General features: G+C 43.4%; 1 protein-coding gene across 7 annotated transcripts in view; it reads left to right on the top strand.

The window, feature by feature from the left end:
- The window catches only part of SFXN1 (sideroflexin 1), a 55,940-nt gene that overhangs the window by 6,259 nt on the left and 31,739 nt on the right, over positions 1–17,942 (top strand). For all 7 annotated transcript variants that reach the window (XM_069595322.1, XM_069595323.1, XM_069595319.1 and 4 more), the window contains exon 2: positions 11,915–12,087. In XM_069595322.1, the coding sequence (XP_069451423.1) occupies positions 11,924–12,087 (164 nt within the window). In that variant the 5' untranslated portion in view covers positions 11,915–11,923. The remainder of the gene's footprint in view (positions 1–11,914; positions 12,088–17,942) is intronic.

Genomic DNA, 17,942 nt, shown 5'->3' with positions numbered 1-17,942 from the left:
GGTGGGGGCAGGGACAGGCTCTCAAGTTTAGTTGGTATGTCTTACGCCAGTACAGAGTTGTATTAAAATCCTTTTCAAATAGTTTTATTGATTTGCTGTTCCTGAAGTTTAGTTGATGTACAATGTTGTGTTAGTTTCAGGCATACAGCAAAACTATTCAAGTATATGTATACACACACATATGTATACACACACACACATACACATATATACACACACAATATGCATATACATACATATATACACAATAGGTCCTTGTCGTGTGGCTGTTTTATATGTGTGTGTGTGTGTGTGCTCAGATGCTTCAGTCGTGTCCACCTCTTTGTGACACTGTGGACTGCAGCCCGCCAGGCTCCTCTGCCCATGGGATTCTCCAGGCAAGAATACTGGAGCGGGTTGGCATGCCCTCCTCCAGGAGATCTTTCCAACCCAGGGATCGAACCCAAGTGTCCTGCATCTCCTGCACTGCAGGCAGAGTCTTTACTGCTCAGCCACTGGGATGCGTTTTACATAATGTGTAGATATTACTCACAAATTCCTAATTTATCCCTCCCCTCACCCCCACCTTTCCCCTTTAGTGACCATAAGTTATTTTCTAAATAAACTTATTTACAAAATCACATCCTTTTAAGTAGTAAAAAGAGTGCTGTATTAGTAGCCTAATGCTACTTAGCATATTGCTACAAATGTAGTAAGTAAGTGAGTGAAGTGAAGTCTCAGTCGTGTCTGACTCTTTGCGACCCCGTGGACTGTAGCCTACCAGGCATCTCTGTCCATGGGATTCTCCAGGCAAGAATACTGGAGTGGGTTACCATTAACACAACTAAATCTTACCCTAAAACAACCATGTATGAACTTATCTTTGTGGAGGTCAGAAGCCCAGACTGGTTCTGTGTTGTCTCTGGAGGCTCCAAGGGAGACTCTCTGTCCCTGCTCTTGGCAGCTTCCGGAGGCCATGCTGCTCGCTGGGCTCCTGACCCTGCCTCACACCAAGCTCTGCTCGTCCCTTGTCGCATCCGCTTCTCTGACTCTCCTCTCCTACCTCCCTCTTTCTCTCACAAGGACCCTTGTTGTGATCAGGCCCACCTGAATCATCCAAGGGAGTTTCCCAGTCTCAAGAGCTTTCACTGGATTATACCACCAAAGTCCCTTCGCCACATAAAGTAATACAGTCAGAGTCTGGAGGTTGGGGGGTGGGCATCTCTGGGGGGCCGTGGTGCTGCCTGCCACAGTCTGTACAGAGTGGGTGGTATGAGCTTTCAGCGTTGGGCTTTTGGCAGGCTAGGCCTGGCGTCTGATGATAAGCCTGCTTCTTCCCTTGCTGGATAGCTGTGAGTGACTTCTGAGAATCTTACTTTCCTCCTCTGCGAGTTGAGCATAACATGCCTAAAGCACAGTGTTGTGGAAACTGGCTTAGAATATTCTTCCACTGGCACACAGTAGGGGCTTGAACTCTTAGGCAAGCACACAGCCCTGTCCCTTGCTTGTAATAGAAACTCCGAAACTGTTGGAGTTCCTTTCCCTATCAGTCTGTTTTTCCTTTGCTGTAAAGAAGGGACTCTGTATACACTGCTATATTTAAAATAAACGACAAGATCTTACTATACAGCGCAGGGAACTGTACTCAGTATCTTATAAGAATCTATATGGGGAAGAACCTGAGAAAGAAAATGCATACAGATACACACGTATGTTGATACATATCTGAGTCACTTTGCCCTACACCAGGAACTGATGCAACATTGTAAATCAACTATACTTCAACTTTAAAAAAAAGAGACTTTGTGAGGCCTCCACAGCAGCCTTCTTCTCATGTGTACTGTGGAGGCACCATAGGGTTAGCATAGCTCGGAGCTTCATGGTAGGAGTAGACCTGTTTTTATTTAAGGGGGAAAAGAAGGGCCTTACAGACCCCAGTTCTGTGCAGACATTAAGTGCTGTGATTTGAGGGGCGGGGGGATAGCTGAAAGAGTAACAGAGAAGAAAGGATGGATGGCTGACCAGCACCTGAGACTCCAGTCCAGCTTTGGGTCTTTGCCCACTTCCTTCTGCCGCCAGCACCAGGGGCACACCCTGGGCAGTCATTTCCCGCTCTGTGCCTCTGTTTCCTGTGTGATGGGCACATGGAGGGCATCATTTTTAAGATCCTCTCTAGCTCTTATCCAGTTAGAACATCTTTTATGAAGGACCATGTTATAAAACCAGATCATGTTTTCAATAACGTGACCTTAAGTTTGCCCCACGTTTAACAAATTAGAGGCTGGTTGGTCATTAAGAACGAGAATTCTCTGAAAGCTGTATTAAGTTTTTGCTGTTGTTGCTGTTACATGTGTTAAGTGTAGAGTGGAAACAGTGACAGTGAGAATTAGACTTTATAGGGAAGAAGGATGACTTGGCACCCAGTTTTATGAGAAGACATCAGTGTCAGATACCCATGGGGAAGCATGGCAGCCCACTCAGGGCTGTGAGAAGACATGGTGGAGCAGAGAAGGGCGTGGGGCACACAGCTCCCAGCCTCACGCAGAGTTGCAGCCTGGTGCCTGGAGAGCCGGAGGCCCAGGCTCAGAGCGCCTGCAGAAGCGCGTGCCGGGCCTTGTGCTAGACCTCCTGGATCCGAGGCTCTAGAAGGCCGATAGTGTTTTTCAGAAGCTCTTCAGGTGAGGTCAGTGTGTTCTGTTGGTTAGGAACCACCAGTCTGTACTGGTGGCTTTGCAGGAATAATAGTGCCCCGGGGAGGGGGCCTTTAATGTGCTGAGATTTCACTCCCTGCTTGCCACCACCATTGCGTATCATTTTTAGAATTTGTCAAGATAACCGTCTTGCAGTGTTCTCACTCCCCTGATGACCCTTTGGGACTTGTCTCCACCTCCTCACTGGCCCAAGGTGGAAGCAACCAGGGGGATCGTCCTTTTGGGTACTTCCCCTGTCCTCCAGGACAGCACACTGCCGAGTTCCTACCCGCTGTCACTCTGTAGCAGCCTCTTTTGCTGAAACTTAGTCTTTCCCGACCTCTTAACATCTGAGGCAATGGCACCCCACTCCAGTACTCTCGCCTGGAAAATCTCATGGACGGAGGAGCCTGGTGGGCTGCAGTCCATGAGGTCCGCGAAGAGTTGGACACGACTGAACGACTTCACTTTGACTTTTCACTTTCATGCGTTGGAGAAGGAAATGGCAACCCACTCCAGTGTTCTTGCCTGGAGAATCCCAGGGGTGGGGGAGCCTGGTGGGCTTCCATCTGTGGGGTCACACAGAGTCAGACACGACTGAAGTGACTTAGCAGCAGCATCTGAGGCCTTGGATTCCTTCTCTTTTTACATTCGCATCACTGTAGGTCTTCTACCATTGCATGAGTTTCCATAGTCTCTGTGCTTATAGCTCCCAGATGAATATCTGTAGACAAAACCTCTCTGAACTCCACACTCTCATTTTCAGCTGCCTCCTGGACATCTCCACTTAGAAGGCCCCTGGGCATTACAAACTTCATTCACCCAAAGCTGACCTTGCTGTTTTCTCCCTAACATCTGCTCCTCTTCCATCCAGATTGCCTTAGGAGTCATGCCTTTTTATTCTGCCCCACCCCCTGTCCAAGTTATCAGGAAATCCCGTTGGCTCCATCAACAGCATATCCAGATCATCAGCGCTTCCTGACATCTCCCTGCTGCCACCTGCTCCACCATCAGCCCTCTTCTGGATGCCTGCAGGAGCCTCACAGTGACGCTTCCTCCATCTGCTCTTATCACCCCACTGCATTCTCCACACAGCAGCTACAGAGGTCCTTTTAAATTATAAGTCAGATCATTTTAGTACTCTGGAACCCACCAGGGACTCCCATTTCCCTCAGGGTAAAATGCAGAGGCCTCACAGTGGCCACAAGGCAACAAACAATCCTATTCCAACTTAACCCCCTCCCCATGCCTCTCAGACCCCTCATCTCCTGTCTCCCTCTTCCTCTCTCCAGCCCAGCTGCACGCCTACTTGCTGTTCTTTGAAGACATCTGCCTCAGGGCCTTTGGCGTGTCTGTTCTTCTCCCCGGAATGCCGTTCCCCCACTGCCCGCATGCTTCAGTTCATCTCTTCTCTCCCGTCTTGCTCCCTTGTTATTTTCTCCATGAGCCTGCCCTGACTGCCCCAGTTAAAAACACACTCCTCATGATGGTTCCTATTCTGACTTTTCCCCAAACCACCTATTACCTTCTGAGAGATTTGATACTTGGTTTACCTTTTGTGTTTTTATTGTCTGGCTCCCCTTCTATTCCCACCATCCAACACCAGCTCCACCAAGGCAGGAAGTTTTGTCTTTGTTCACTGATTTAGCCCAAGAATGTATCACGTGGTGGATGCCCAGTCAGGGAACACTAAAGGCAGCAGCATTTTCTAGACTGTAAAGAAAGAAGAAACCTGTAAGTCTTGTCTCGGCAAGAATTTCTTCTGTATTTAATCTGTGACCTGCTGCAGTGTAGAGTATGGGAACTATACCTGATAATGGTCCATTCAGAAATAGGAGTGAGTTTGACCAGGTTATCTGGTTTAATTATTACAGCATAGACAGTATAAGCATACAAACAAACTGTGACCTGTATGCATAAGTAGAAATTCGAATTCTGATCCTCAGACAAGGCCAGTGTGAACTGTATGTTATAGATCCATACTGGAAAAAGTACAGAAATTGGAAGTGCTGAGAAACTTTCATAAAAACATGTTAGAGTTCTATTATATTAATATCTGCTGATCAATAATAAAAAATTGGGACTTTTTTTGTGTCCAACCTTTTTCAAAATTTATTTTTAATCTAGTTTACGGAAGTGTTGGTTCGTGACAGGGATTGGAAGTGAGACCAAACAAAGCAGGACTTTCATCACACATAGGTTAAGAAGCACTAATCAGATGGACTCCAGGGCTACCTTAGGAACTTGGAGTCAAAAACAGCTTGAGACCTTCTCTACCTTTATTAGTTATCTCATAGATGTTCATTTTATTGTCTCCTATAGTGATTTTCAACTTTTTTCTTTTTTGCTTTTCTTCCCCTCAAGCAGTAGAACCCTCTCTTTAAAAGATCGTCACCGTAAAACACAGCTGCAGAAGGCAGATGAGAGCCCACCTGCTGTGGTTGAGCATGGATCCCCTCCACTCCCCTCTGTTCAGCTCAGTCGCTCAGCGTGTCCCGCTCTTTGCGACCCCATGGACTGCAGCACGCCAGGCCTCCCTGTCCATCACCAACTCCCGGAGCCTACTCAAACCCATGTCCATTGAGTCGGTGATGCCATCCAACCATCTCATCCTCTGTCCTCCCCTTCTCCTCCTGCCCTCAGTCTTTCCCAGCAACAGGGTCTTTTCCAATGAGTCAGTTCTTTGCATCAGGTAACCAAAGTATTGGAGTTTCAGCTTCAGCATCAGTCCTTCCAATGAATATTCGGGACTGATTTCCTTTAGGATGGACTGACTGGATCCTCTTGCAGCCCAAGGGACTTTCAAGAGTCTTCTCCAACACCACAGTTCAAAAGCATCAATTCTTCGGTGCTCAGCTTTCTTTATAGTCCAACTCTCACATCCATACATGACTACTGGAAAAACCATAGCTTTGACTAGACGGACCTTTGTTGGCAATGTAATGTCTCTGCTTTTTAATCTGCTCTCTCAGTTGATAATAGCTTTTCTTCCAAGGATCAAGTGTCTTTTAATTTCATGGCTGCAGTCACCATCTGCAGTGATTTGGGAGCCCAAGAAAATAAAGCCTGTCTATGTTTCCATTGTTTCCCCAACTATTTGCCATGAAATGATGGGACCGGATGCCATGATCTTAGTTTTCTGAATGTTGAGTTTTAACCCAACTTTTTCACTCTCCTCTTTCACTTTCATCAAGAAGCTCTTTAGTTCTTCTTTGCTTTCTGCCGTAAGGATGGTATCATCTGCATATCTGAGGTTATTGATATTTCTCCCAGCAATCTTGATTCCAGCTTGTGCTTCATACAGCCCAGCATTTTGCATGATGTATTCTGCATATAAGTTAAATAAGCAGGGTGACAATATACAGCCTTGACGTACTCCTTTCCCTATTTGGAACCACTCTGTTTTTTCCATGTCCAGTTCTAACTGTTGCTTCTTGACCTGCATACAGATTTTCCAGGAGCCAGGTAAGATGGTCTAGTATTTCCGTCTCTTTCAGAATTTTCCGCAGTTTGTTGTTATCCGCACAGTCAAAGGCTTTGGCATAGTCAATAAAGCAGAAATAGATGTTTTTCTGGAACTCTCTTGCTTTTTTGATGATCTAACGGATGTTGGCAATTTGGTCTCTGGTTCCTTTGCCTTTTTAAAATCCAGCTTGAACATCTAGAAGTTCGCGGTTCACATACTGCTGAAGCCTGGCTTGGAGAACTTTGAACATTACTTTGCTAGCGTGTGAGATGAGTGCAATTCTGCAGTAGTTTGAAAATTCCTTGGCATTGCCTTTCTTTGGGATTGGAATGAAAACTGACCTTTTCCCATCCTGTGGCCACTGCAAAGTTTTCCAAACTTGCCGGCATATTGAGTGCAGCACTCCACTCCCCTAGAGGTCACTAAAGTCCCTCAACAGAGCCCTAAGTCCCTGCACACAAGTCTGATACCTATTTTCCTGGGCATGAATTGGTGTTTCTATTTTACTGTTATATGTTTTATAGATAATATATAGTCTCATTTGAAATTTAGACATTTCTTCATACAATGACCCAGCTCTTTGAAGTGTTTCCTCGTATCTCCAGACTTGACATGCATGACTTAAAGGTGCCCTAATTTGAAATTTAGACACTTCTTTTATCGTAGCAGTTCAGTTCAGTCACTCAGTCGTGTCCGACTCTTTGTGACCCCACGAATCGCAGCACTCCAGGCCTCCCTGTCCATCACCAACTCCCGGAGTTCACTCAGACTCAAGTCCATTGAGTCCGTGATGCCATCCAGCCATCTCATCCTCTGTCGTCCCCTTCTCCTCCTGCCCCCAATCCCTCCCAGCATCAGAGTCTTTTCCAATTAGTCAACTCTTTGCATGAGGCGGCCAAAGTACTGGAGTTTCAGCTTTAGCATCATTCCTTCCAAAGAAATCCCAGGGCTAATCTCCTTCAGAAAGGACTGGTTGGATCTCCTTGCAGTCCAAGGGACTCTCAAGAGTCTTCTCCAACACCACAGTTCAAAAGCATCAATTCTTTGGTGCTCAGCTTTCTTCACAGTCCAACTCTCACATCCATACATGACCACAGGAAAAACCATAGCCTTGACTAGACAGACCTTAGTTGGCAAAGTAATGTCTCTGCTTTTGAATATGCTATCTAGGTTGGTCATAACTTTTCTTCCAAGGAGTAAGTGTCTTTTAATTTCATGGCTGCAGTCACCATCTGCAGTGATTTTGGAGCCCAAAAAAATAAAGTCTGACACTGTTTCCACTGTTTCCCCATCTATTTCCCATGAAGTGATGGGACCGGATGTTATGATCTTCGTTTTCTGAATGTTGAGCTTTAGGCCAACTTTTTCACTCTCCTCTTTCATTTTCATCAAGAGACTTTTTAGTTCTTCTTTACTTTCTGCCACAAGGGTGGTGTCATCTGCATATCTGAGGTTATTGATATTTCTCCCAGCAATCTCAATTCCAGCTTGTGTTTCTTCCAGTCCAGCGTTTCTCATGATGTACTCTGCATAGAAGTTAAATAAGCAGGGTGACAATATACAGCCTTGACGTACTCCTTTTCCTATTTGGAACCAGTCTGTTGTTCCACGTCCAGTTGTAACTGTTGCTTCCTGACCTGCATACAGATTTCTCAAGAGGCAGGTCAGGTGGTCTGGTATTCCCATCTCTTTCAGAATTTTCCACAGTTTCTTGTGATCCACACAGTCAAAGGCTTTGCAATAGTCAATAAAGCAGAAATAGATGTTTTTCTGGAACTCTCTTGCTTTTTCCATGATCCAGCAGATGTTGGCAATTTGATCTCTGGTTCCTCTGCCTTTTCTAAAACCAGCTTGAACATCAGGAAGTTCACGGTTCACGTATTGCTGAAGCCTGGCTTGGAGAATTTTGAGCATTACTTTACTAGCGTATGAGATGAGTGCAGTTGTGTGGTAGTTTGAGCATTCTTTGGCATTGCCTTTCTTTGGGATTGGAATGAAAACTGACCTTTTCCAGTCCTGTGGCCACTGCTGAGTTTTCCAAATATGCTGGCATATTGAGGGCAGCACTTTCACAGTATCATCTTTCAGGATTTGAAACAACTCAACTGGAATTCCATCACCTCCACTAGCTTTGTTCGTAGTGATGCTTTCCAAGGCCCACTTGACTTCACTTTCCAGGATGTCTGGCTCTAGATGAGTGATCACACCATCATGATTATCTGGGTTGTGAAGACCTTTTTTGTACAGTTCTTCTGTGTATTCTTGCCACCTCTTCAGAACTGGCTAAAAACTAGCAGGGACAAACCTTAGTTAAATAAAATCACATGTATTTCAGTGAGAGAAATGACAGTGGAGCAACTGGGGCTGTCTCAACAACAAAGGAAGAGAGAGGTCTTTCAGAGCATCTTGGAGGATGGTGGAATTTAGGGAAGCTTAATGAAGCAGTATTATGACTGACTCCGAGCAGGGCTTGGAGAAGGCAATGGCACCCCACTCCAGTACTCCTGCCTGGAGAATCCCATGGACAGAGGAGCCTGGTGGGCTGCAGTCCATGGGGTCGCTGAGTTGGACATGACTGAGCGACTTCACTTTCACTTTTCACTTTCATGCCTTGGAGAAGGAAATGGCAACCCACTCCAGTGTTCTTGCCTGGAGAATCTCAGGGACAGGGGAGCCTGGTGGGCTGCCGTCTATGGGGTCGCACAGATTCGGACACGACTGAAGTGACTTAGCAGCAGCAGCAGATCAGGGCTGGCTGTGAAGCTCTGGACTATGAAGTAGCCCCATGACCTTGTTTCTGTGGAAACAGCAAAGTTAAGAAAGACTTGGAATATTGCTTTTTCAACAAAGTTTCTGACAGTCTGCAATTATGGAGAACAGGGTTTCTTATCCACAAGTGAGATAAGAAAGCAGGATCACCCCCAAAATGGGGTCGTTATGACACCTTTTAGCTGCATTATGAGTTTCAGAGAAATATGAAAGGAAGTGTTAGTTGCTCACTCATGTCTGACTCTTTGTGACCCCATGGACGGTAGCCCGCCAGGCTCCTCTGTTCCTGAAATTCCAGGCAAGAGTACTGGAGTGGGTTGACATTCCCTTCTCCAGGGGACCTTCCCCACCCAGGGGTCAAACCTGAGTCTCCCATGTTGCAGGCAGATACTTTACTGTCTGAGCCACCAGGGAAGCTCCTGGGAGAAATATGGTTTCCCGTTAACTTCACAGCTGACTTTATCTGTTTGTCATCTCAGCCTGCTTTAAGAATAATAGGGCTGATTTTTTACTTTCTCACTCTCCTTGACCAGCTGTTTCACATACACTACATTCCTTGCATCCGCGGGCCTAACGTGCTTGATTTGGATCCAGTGGGCCATGATACATGTTAATTTGAGATTCTAATAAAGTTTAAATGACAGGCACTGACATCTTAAAACACCTACAATCTAGTGAAGCACTGAAAAATAACTTAATGAAAAAATGACCTGGAAAAGAAAGCTACTAGAAGAACCAATATTAGAAACGTAAGAAGAGGAAACCAGTATGAGAAAGCAGTGGTTTAAGCCATAATAGTGATCAAATCCTTTGACCTTCTAATATCATATAGAGAGATATAGTTTAAGGAAGTCATTAGCTACGAGGGAAAACATTAGTAGACAGTGATGCAGCATTACTTTTCATAGTGAAAACTGAAAATAACATAAACTTTGAAGGTGTTGCTGAATACCCCACATGAATGTTTAGTGCCATCAGCTCAGCTCAGTTCAGTCGCTCAGTCGTGTCCGACTCTTTGCGACCCCATGAATTGCAGCATGCCAGGCCTCCCTGTCCATCACCAACTCCCAGAGCTCACTCAAACTCACGTCCATTGAGCCGGTGATGCCATCCAGCCATCTCATCCTCTGTCATCTCCTTCTTCTCCTGCCCCCAATCCCTCCCAGCATCAGAGTCTTTTCCAATGAGTCAGCTCTGCATGAGGTGGCCAAAGTACTGGAGTTTCAGCTTTAGCATCATTCCTTCCAAAAAACACCCAGAGCTGATCTCCTTTAGAATGGACTGATTGGATCTCCTTGCAGTCCAAGGGACTCTCAAGAGTCTTCTCCAACACCACAGTTCAAAAGCATCAATTCTTCAGCTCTCAGCCTTCTTCATAGTCCAACTCTCACATCCATACATGACCACAGGGAAAACCATAGCCTTGACTAGACGGACCTTTGTTGGCAAAGTAATGTCTCTGCTTTTCAATATGCTATCTAGGTTGGTCATAACTTTTGAGTGCTTATGAAATAAGTGCAAGAAATAGTCAGGATATTAAAATACCAAGTATGAGATCAACTTTGTTATTTGTTTTAATTAGATGATAACATATATAGAAAATATCTGCAAAGAAATATACAAAAAGAGCAACAATAGTTATTTCAGAATAGCTAAATTATAGCAGATTTTCTTTATTCTTCATTTTCTAACATAAGCTTCTATTATTCAAAATAGTACAATAAGCATGTATTACAACAATACAGAGCAGTTCTAACAATAAACATATATTACTCAGAGAAAGAAATTAGTTACTTTAGAAAAAAGTAAGGGTTCTTAGCCAGAAAATAAGTACTTTATGAGAAAAATTACATGCTCCCATGTTATGACTATTCATGGGGTTGGCAGAATGTGTTTTTCCCATTATGGCCCTGTTAGATTGAAGAGCATAATTTTTCATTTTTGATTGGTGGTTTTTATGCTGAATAAGGCTGAATGAATCTGAATCTTTTTTTAATTGTAGAATTTTTAGCATGTGACCCTTTTTTTTTGCATTAGTCACTTCTACTTGTAGGAGTAACAGATTTAGTAAACCAGAATGCAGCAGTAGTTTGACATTGGTTCTTTCACCCAGAAAAAGAATTTCAAGCTTCAGTGCCTATTACTGTTGATGTTATTTCTGACTTTTCATATTTTAATTTTTTTCTAAAGGATAGGTTTTCAAAAGTAAGGTATGATGAAATAGTATGTCCTTTTAAAAACAACTGTGTGGGAAACTACTGTAATTTATTTAGGATCAACTAAGATCTGCAATGAAATTAAAAGACGCTTATTCCTTGGAAGAAAACTTATGACCAACCTAGACAGCATATTCAAAAGCAGAGACATTACTTTGCCAACTAAGGTCCATCTAGTCAAGGCTATGGTTTTTCCAGTGGTCATGTATGGATATGAGAGTTGGACTGTGAAGAAAGCTGAGCACCGAAGAATTGATGCTTTTGAACTGTGGTGTTGGAGAAGACTCTTGAGAGTCCCTTGGACTGCAAGGAGATCCAACCAGTCCATTCTGAAGGAGATTAGCCCTGGGATTTCTTTGGAGGGAATGATGCTAAAGCTGAAACTCCAGTACTTTGGCCACCTCATGCGAAGAGTTGACTCATTGAAAAAGACTCTGATGCTGGGAGGGATTGGGGGCAAGAGGAAAAGGGGACAACCGAGGATGAGATGGCTGGATGGTGTCACTGACTCAATGGATGTGAGTCTGAGTGAACTCCAGAATTTGGTGATGGACAGGGAAGTCTGGCGTGCTGGGATTCGTGGGGTCGCAAAGAGTCGGACACAACTGAGCAACTGAGCTGAACTGAACTGAATTTTTGCCAACAAATTTAGGTTTGGACTTAAATTGTCCATTTATTACAAAGTTATTTTCGTAAAGTGAAGTGTCTGTAACTCTTTAGTGTAATTACAAAGTTTCCAAATGTATGGTAACATTATAAATCTTAAATCAGCTTGTCTTTCTGATCCTCTCCAGTCCAGGAAGATGTCTGGAGAACTTCCACCAAACATTAACATCAAGGAACCTCGATGGGATCAAAGCACTTTCATTGGACGCGCCAAACATTTCTTCACTGTAACTGATCCCAGGAACATTCTGTTGACCAACGTGCAACTGGAGGCAGCGAGGAAGGTAGTCCATGATTACAGGTAACACTGGTGCTTTTTTTTTTTTTTTTTTTTACTTTATTTTACTTTACAATACTGTATTGGTTTCTGCCATACATTGACATGAATCCACCATGGGTGTACCTGCGTTCCCAAACATGAACCCCCCTCCCACCTCCCTCCCCATAACACTAGTGCTTTTTGACGTGATGTGTTAATAGATCGTCCTGGTGGCCTCTTATCCTAACCCTTCCCTTAGTGAGTTTTCAACATGTTTTTGCAATTGAGTCCTTTTTATCAAAAGAAAAAAAAAAAAGTGAGAAATAAGAAGACAGGTTTTGTACCCCATTGCTGACCCTTAACAGAAATATCCAAGGTTCATAATAACCTGAATATAAGACAACCATCATCCAACTCACAAGTGCCCATCTGTGAGGTGCCCTGCCTCCCACTCTGATACCGCTACCCCTGTACCCACATCCTTCTGTCTCCAGGTGGAAGCCGCCTCTTACAAAACCAGGTTGTCAGGAATTAGCGTACGTTGGTCACTTCTTCTTAGATAAAGCTTCAGTGAATAAACCCCACATATAGTAGCTCAGATGGGAAGGATGCTGGTGGCATGGTTTGTAGGTTTGGGATGGATTTCGTCCTTTCAAAGAGCCAGGCGTGAGATAGAGAGGAGGCATGAGCTCTAGGGCAATAGTCACAACTTTCATTCATTTTAAAAAATTCTAATTCAATTTTCAAAGGCTATACTCAATTTACAGTTATTAACAAAATAACTGTATGCTGTGTTTTGAAATACATCCTTGAGCCTGTCTTACACCCAGTGGTTTATACCTCCCAGTCTTCCACCCATATATTGCCACCCCCCAACTTATAACCACTAGTTTGTTCTCTGTATCTGTGTGCCCGATTCTTTTTTGTTATATTCACTGGTTTGTTGTATTTTTTAAATTCCACATATAAGCGATAATTACGGTATTCATTTTTCTCTGTCTGCCATATTTCACTTAGTTAGCATAATGCCCTCCAATTCCATCCATGTTGCTGCAAATGGCAAAATTTCATTCTTTTTTATAAGTAGCATTCCACATATATATATATATATATATATAAATTCAGCTCAGTTCAGTCACTCAGTTGTATCCCAGTCTTTGCGACCCCATGAATCACAGCATGCCAGGCCTCCCTGTCCATCACCAACTTCCAGAGTTTACTCAAACTCATGTCCATCGAGTCGTTGATGCCATCCAACCATCTCATCCTCTGTTGTCCCCTTCTCCTCCTGCCCCCAATCCCTCCCAGCATCAGTCTTTTCCAATGAGTCAACTATATGTATATCTATATCTATCTATATATATATATATACACACACACACACACATATATATATCACATCTTCTTTATCCAGTCATCTGTTGATGGACGTGCAGCTTTCTTGATAGATAAATGACCATATAAGAAATATTAATATTTGAAGCTTCGTGGACCACAAAGGGTTTCCATTTTATTCTGCATGTTCTGTCTGTTCTTGCTGATTTCTTGGCTGTTTGCTTTTTTGGTTGGTTGGTTGTTTTACAATCCTTTAAAAAACAATAGAGAAAACACTCCTAGCTAGCTAGCCATATAGGCCACAGACAGTACTTTTCTGACTCCTGCTCTCAGGGAGAGTCAGAAGCTGAGAATTGGACCAGTGTGAATGAGAAGCCTCAGCGTGCCGTAGATAATGCATGCAGGGCGCATACTTGGCTGACACGTGGGTAGTCAGGGAAGCCAGGGGCAGTCTGCAGACTGTTGCCGAGCACTGAGCTGGCCAGGTCCTGGCATGCGCAGCCATGCAGAAGGAGGGCTTCCTAGGCAGAGAACGTCGTGGAGCCCTGTGAGCAAGTCCTGAGAAAAGAGGCAGCGGAAGAGAGCAGAAATGTTATTTCGGGAATTCCGACAAGTGAAATGTTCTGTGATTCTGGAACCACAGCCAAGAAAAGAAGAGAGGTAGAGAGGTAAAGACAGCTAGAGGAGGTGAAACGAAGCCATGAAGGAGATCGCAAAGCCCCTAAACCGGTAATAGCAAAATTAAAACCTTCACTGGAGCCAGTGGTGGAGAACTCAGGACCGCAGTGGTACCAAGAAAAAGCAGACACAGAGATGCCGGGGGTTAACCTGAGTCACTCTCCAAGGGTGAGAATCCAAGGTCGCATACTTCCTATGCGAAGGGCCAGATGTAAATATTTTCGCTTTGCGAGCCCTACAGTCATTCTTTTGTGTTGTTTTGTGTGTTTGCCACCCTTTAAAAATGGAAAAACCATTGTTAGCTTCCCAGCCATTTAAAAATAGGACGTGACTTGTCAACTTCTGACCCAGGTGAAAAAGTGAGAGTGTGAAAAAGATTGTATTTCAACAGAATAGAGGATGGCGCGTGAAGACATAATTCATTGATGCTTCTCAAGGAGAAATTAGAAAAATGTGAACAAAGTAATATTAAGTAAATAAAGAATTTTCCTGTAGTGAAATATCTGGAAATTAAACTCACCCTGTTGTAGGCAGAGATCCCTGCAAAATGGAAATTTTTTTCCTTTTCTTTTTCTACAAAGAAACTTTTTAAAATGTTATAAGCAGCCAAAACAGGAAAAAAGTTATTTAAAAAAAGAACAAATAACAGGGAAGTCAGCCTTTTCATCCATGCACTGAGCACGTGAGGACAGCAAAAAAATGTGCTGGGTTTCCTGGGGAAAGCACGCAACTGAGGAATTTTACACCAGAGCGTCTGTTTAGAGAGGCAACAGAAAAATATACCTCAAAAATAAACTCCTGGGGACTTCCCTGGCCTTTCAGTGATAAAGACTTCATCTTCCAATGCAAGAGGTGCCTGTTCGATCCCTGGTCTGGGAACTCACAGCCAAAAAGCCAGAAGATAAAACTGAATCAATATTGTAACAAATTTGATAAACACTTTAAAAAATGGTTCACATTTAAAAAAAGGTCTTAAAAAAATGTAAAAAATAGACTCTTCCTCAATCCTTTTTATGAGGTCAAGAAATAAAGCCAAATTGAGTTCAAAAATAAGAAATCCATAGTATGCAGTGATTCTGCAAACAATTCAAAATGGAATTACCATATATCCAGCCATTCTGCTTCTGGGCACGTATCCAAAAGAAGAGGCAGCAGGGTCTTAAACAGATATTTGCATACTGGTGTTTATACTAGCATTACCCACAGCAGCCAAAGGTAGAAGCAATGCAAGTGTCCACGGAAGGATGAATGAAAAAATAAAACAGTCTGTTCACACAGTAGAGTACTATTTGGCCTTCAGAACAAAGGGAACCGTAACACTGGCTCAGTTCAGTCCAGTCGCTCAGTCGTGTCCCAGTCTTCGTGACCCCATGAACTGCAGCACGCCAGGCCTCCCTGTCCATCACCAACTCCCAGAGTTTACCCAAACTCATGTCCATTGAGTTGGTGATGCCATCCAACCACCTCATCCTCTGTCGTCCTCTTCTCCTCCTGCCTTCAATCTGTCCCAGCATCAGGGTCTTTTCAAGTAAGTCAGCTTTTCTCATCAGGAGGCCAAAGTGTTGGAGCTTCAGCTTCAGCATCAGTCCTTCCAATGAATATTTAGGACTGATCTCCTTCAGAATGGACTGGTTGGATCTTCTTGCAGTCCAAGGGACTCTCAAGAGTCTTCTCCAACACCACAGTTCAAAAGCATCAGTTCTTCGGCTCTCAGCTTTCTTTATAGTCCAACTCTCACATCCATACATGACTACTGGAAAAACCATAGCTTTGACTAGACAGACCTTTGTTGGCAACGTAACGTCTCTGCTTTTTAATATGCTGTCTAGGTTAGTCATAACTTTTCTTCCAAGGAGCAAGCGTCTTTTAATTTCATGGCTGCAGTCACCATCTGATTTATTTATTTATTTTTGGAGTGCAAAAAATAAAGTCTGTCACAGTTTGCACTGTTTCCCCATCTATTTCCCATGAAGTGATGGGACCAGATGCCATGATCTTTGTTTTCTGAATGTTGAGTTTTAAGCCAACTTTTTCACTCTCCTCTTTCACTTTCATCAAGAAGCTCTTTAGTTCCTCTTCACTTTCTGCCATAGGGTGGTGTCATCTGCATATCTGAGGTTATTGATATTTCTCCTGGCAATCTTGATTCCAGCTTGTGCTTCATCCAGCCTAGAGTTTCACATGATGTACTCTGCATATAAGTTAAATAAGCAGGGTAACAATATACAGCCTTGATGTACTCCTTTCCTGATTTGGAACCAGTCTGTTGTTCCATGTCCAGTTCTAACTGTTGCTTCCTGACCTGCATATAGGTTTCTCATGAGGCAGGTCAGGTGGTTTGGTGTTCCCATCTCTTTAAGAATTTTCCACAGTTTGTTGTGGTCCACCCAGTCAAAGACTTTGGCATAGTCAATAAAGCAGAAATAGATGTTTTTCTGGAACTCTCTTGCTTTTATGATCTAATGGTTGTTGGCAATTTGATCTCTGGTTCCTTTGCCTTTTCTAAATCCAGATTGAACATCTGGAAGTTCGTGGTTCATGTACTGTTGAAGCCTGGCTTGGAGAATTTTAAGCATTACTTTGCTAGCGTGTGAGATGAGTGCGATTGTGTGGTAGTTTGAGCATTCTTTGGCATTGCCTTTCTTTGGGACTGGAATGAAAGCTGACCTTTTCTAGTCCTGTGGCCACTGCTGAGTTTCCCAAATGTAACACATACTTCAACACAGATAAACCTTGAAGGCACTGCTCAAAGAGATAAAAGGACAAATTATTGCATAGTTCCACTTATATGAGGTGCCTAAAGTAGCAAATACATAGAAACAGAAAAGAGAATGGTGATGGCCAGGGTCTAGGGAAGGGGAGGATCAGAAGTTATTGTTTAAAGAATACGGTCTCAGTTGGGGACAATGAAAAAGTTCTGAACATTGATGGTGGCAAGAGTTGGACAATAACATGAATATGCTTAGTACGCTAAAAGTATACCCTTAAACATGGTTGAGGTGGTAAATTTTATGTTATGTATATTTTATTACATTTAAAAAAATAAGGAAGCTATAATATAGACTAGTGATGAATGCTGAAATAGTTAAAATAGAAATGGTTGTTGTGTTTCTAGTTATAAGGGCTCCCCTTGTGGCTCAGCTGGTAAAGAATCCACCTGCAATGCGGGAGACCTGGGTTTGTTCCCTGGGTTGGGAAGAGCCCCTGGAGAAGGGATAGGCTACCCACTCCAGTATGGCCTGGAGAATTACATGGACTGTACAGGGTGACCCATTGAGTCACAAAGAGGTGGACACGACTGAGCGACTTTCACTTTCTAGTTACAAAGCACTGTAAAGGCAAAGAGAAATTTTAAATGTTTTGTAAAAAAAAAAAAGTAGTATCTATCTGAATCTAAAGCCCTAGATTGTAGTATCAACAACAACAACAAAAAAAAGGAGGAATTAAAAGTATACCAAATATTTATTGTAAATAGATATGTGCTTAGTTTCATAGCCATGTCCGACTCTTTGCTATCCCATGGACTGTAGCCCACTAGGCTCCTCTATCCATGGGATTTCCCAAGCAAGAATACTGGAGTGGGTTACCATTCCCTTCTCCAGGGGATCTTCACAACCCAGGAATTAAACTCGAATCTCCTGCATTGGCAGGCAGATTCTTTACCACCAAGCCTCCTGGGAAGCCCATTTTAACTAGGAGGTGGTCTCAGCATGTGGTTTGGCTCTTCACCGTATTAGAGAAATGCCCTGTATTGTAGAATGGTTTTGAGAATCTTAATGGTAACCGTGGTCAAGTTAAATCTTAGTATGCCTTGGGCTTCCCTGGTGGTCAGACAGTAAAGCATCCACCTGCAGTATGGGAGACCTGGGTTCAATCCCTGGGTT

This window comes from Ovis canadensis, chromosome 7 (assembly GCF_042477335.2).
Source record: "Ovis canadensis isolate MfBH-ARS-UI-01 breed Bighorn chromosome 7, ARS-UI_OviCan_v2, whole genome shotgun sequence".
Lineage (NCBI taxonomy): Eukaryota > Metazoa > Chordata > Mammalia > Artiodactyla > Bovidae > Ovis > Ovis canadensis.
Note: the sequence above shows the minus strand (reverse complement) of the source record. Positions and strands in the feature narration are given on the sequence as shown.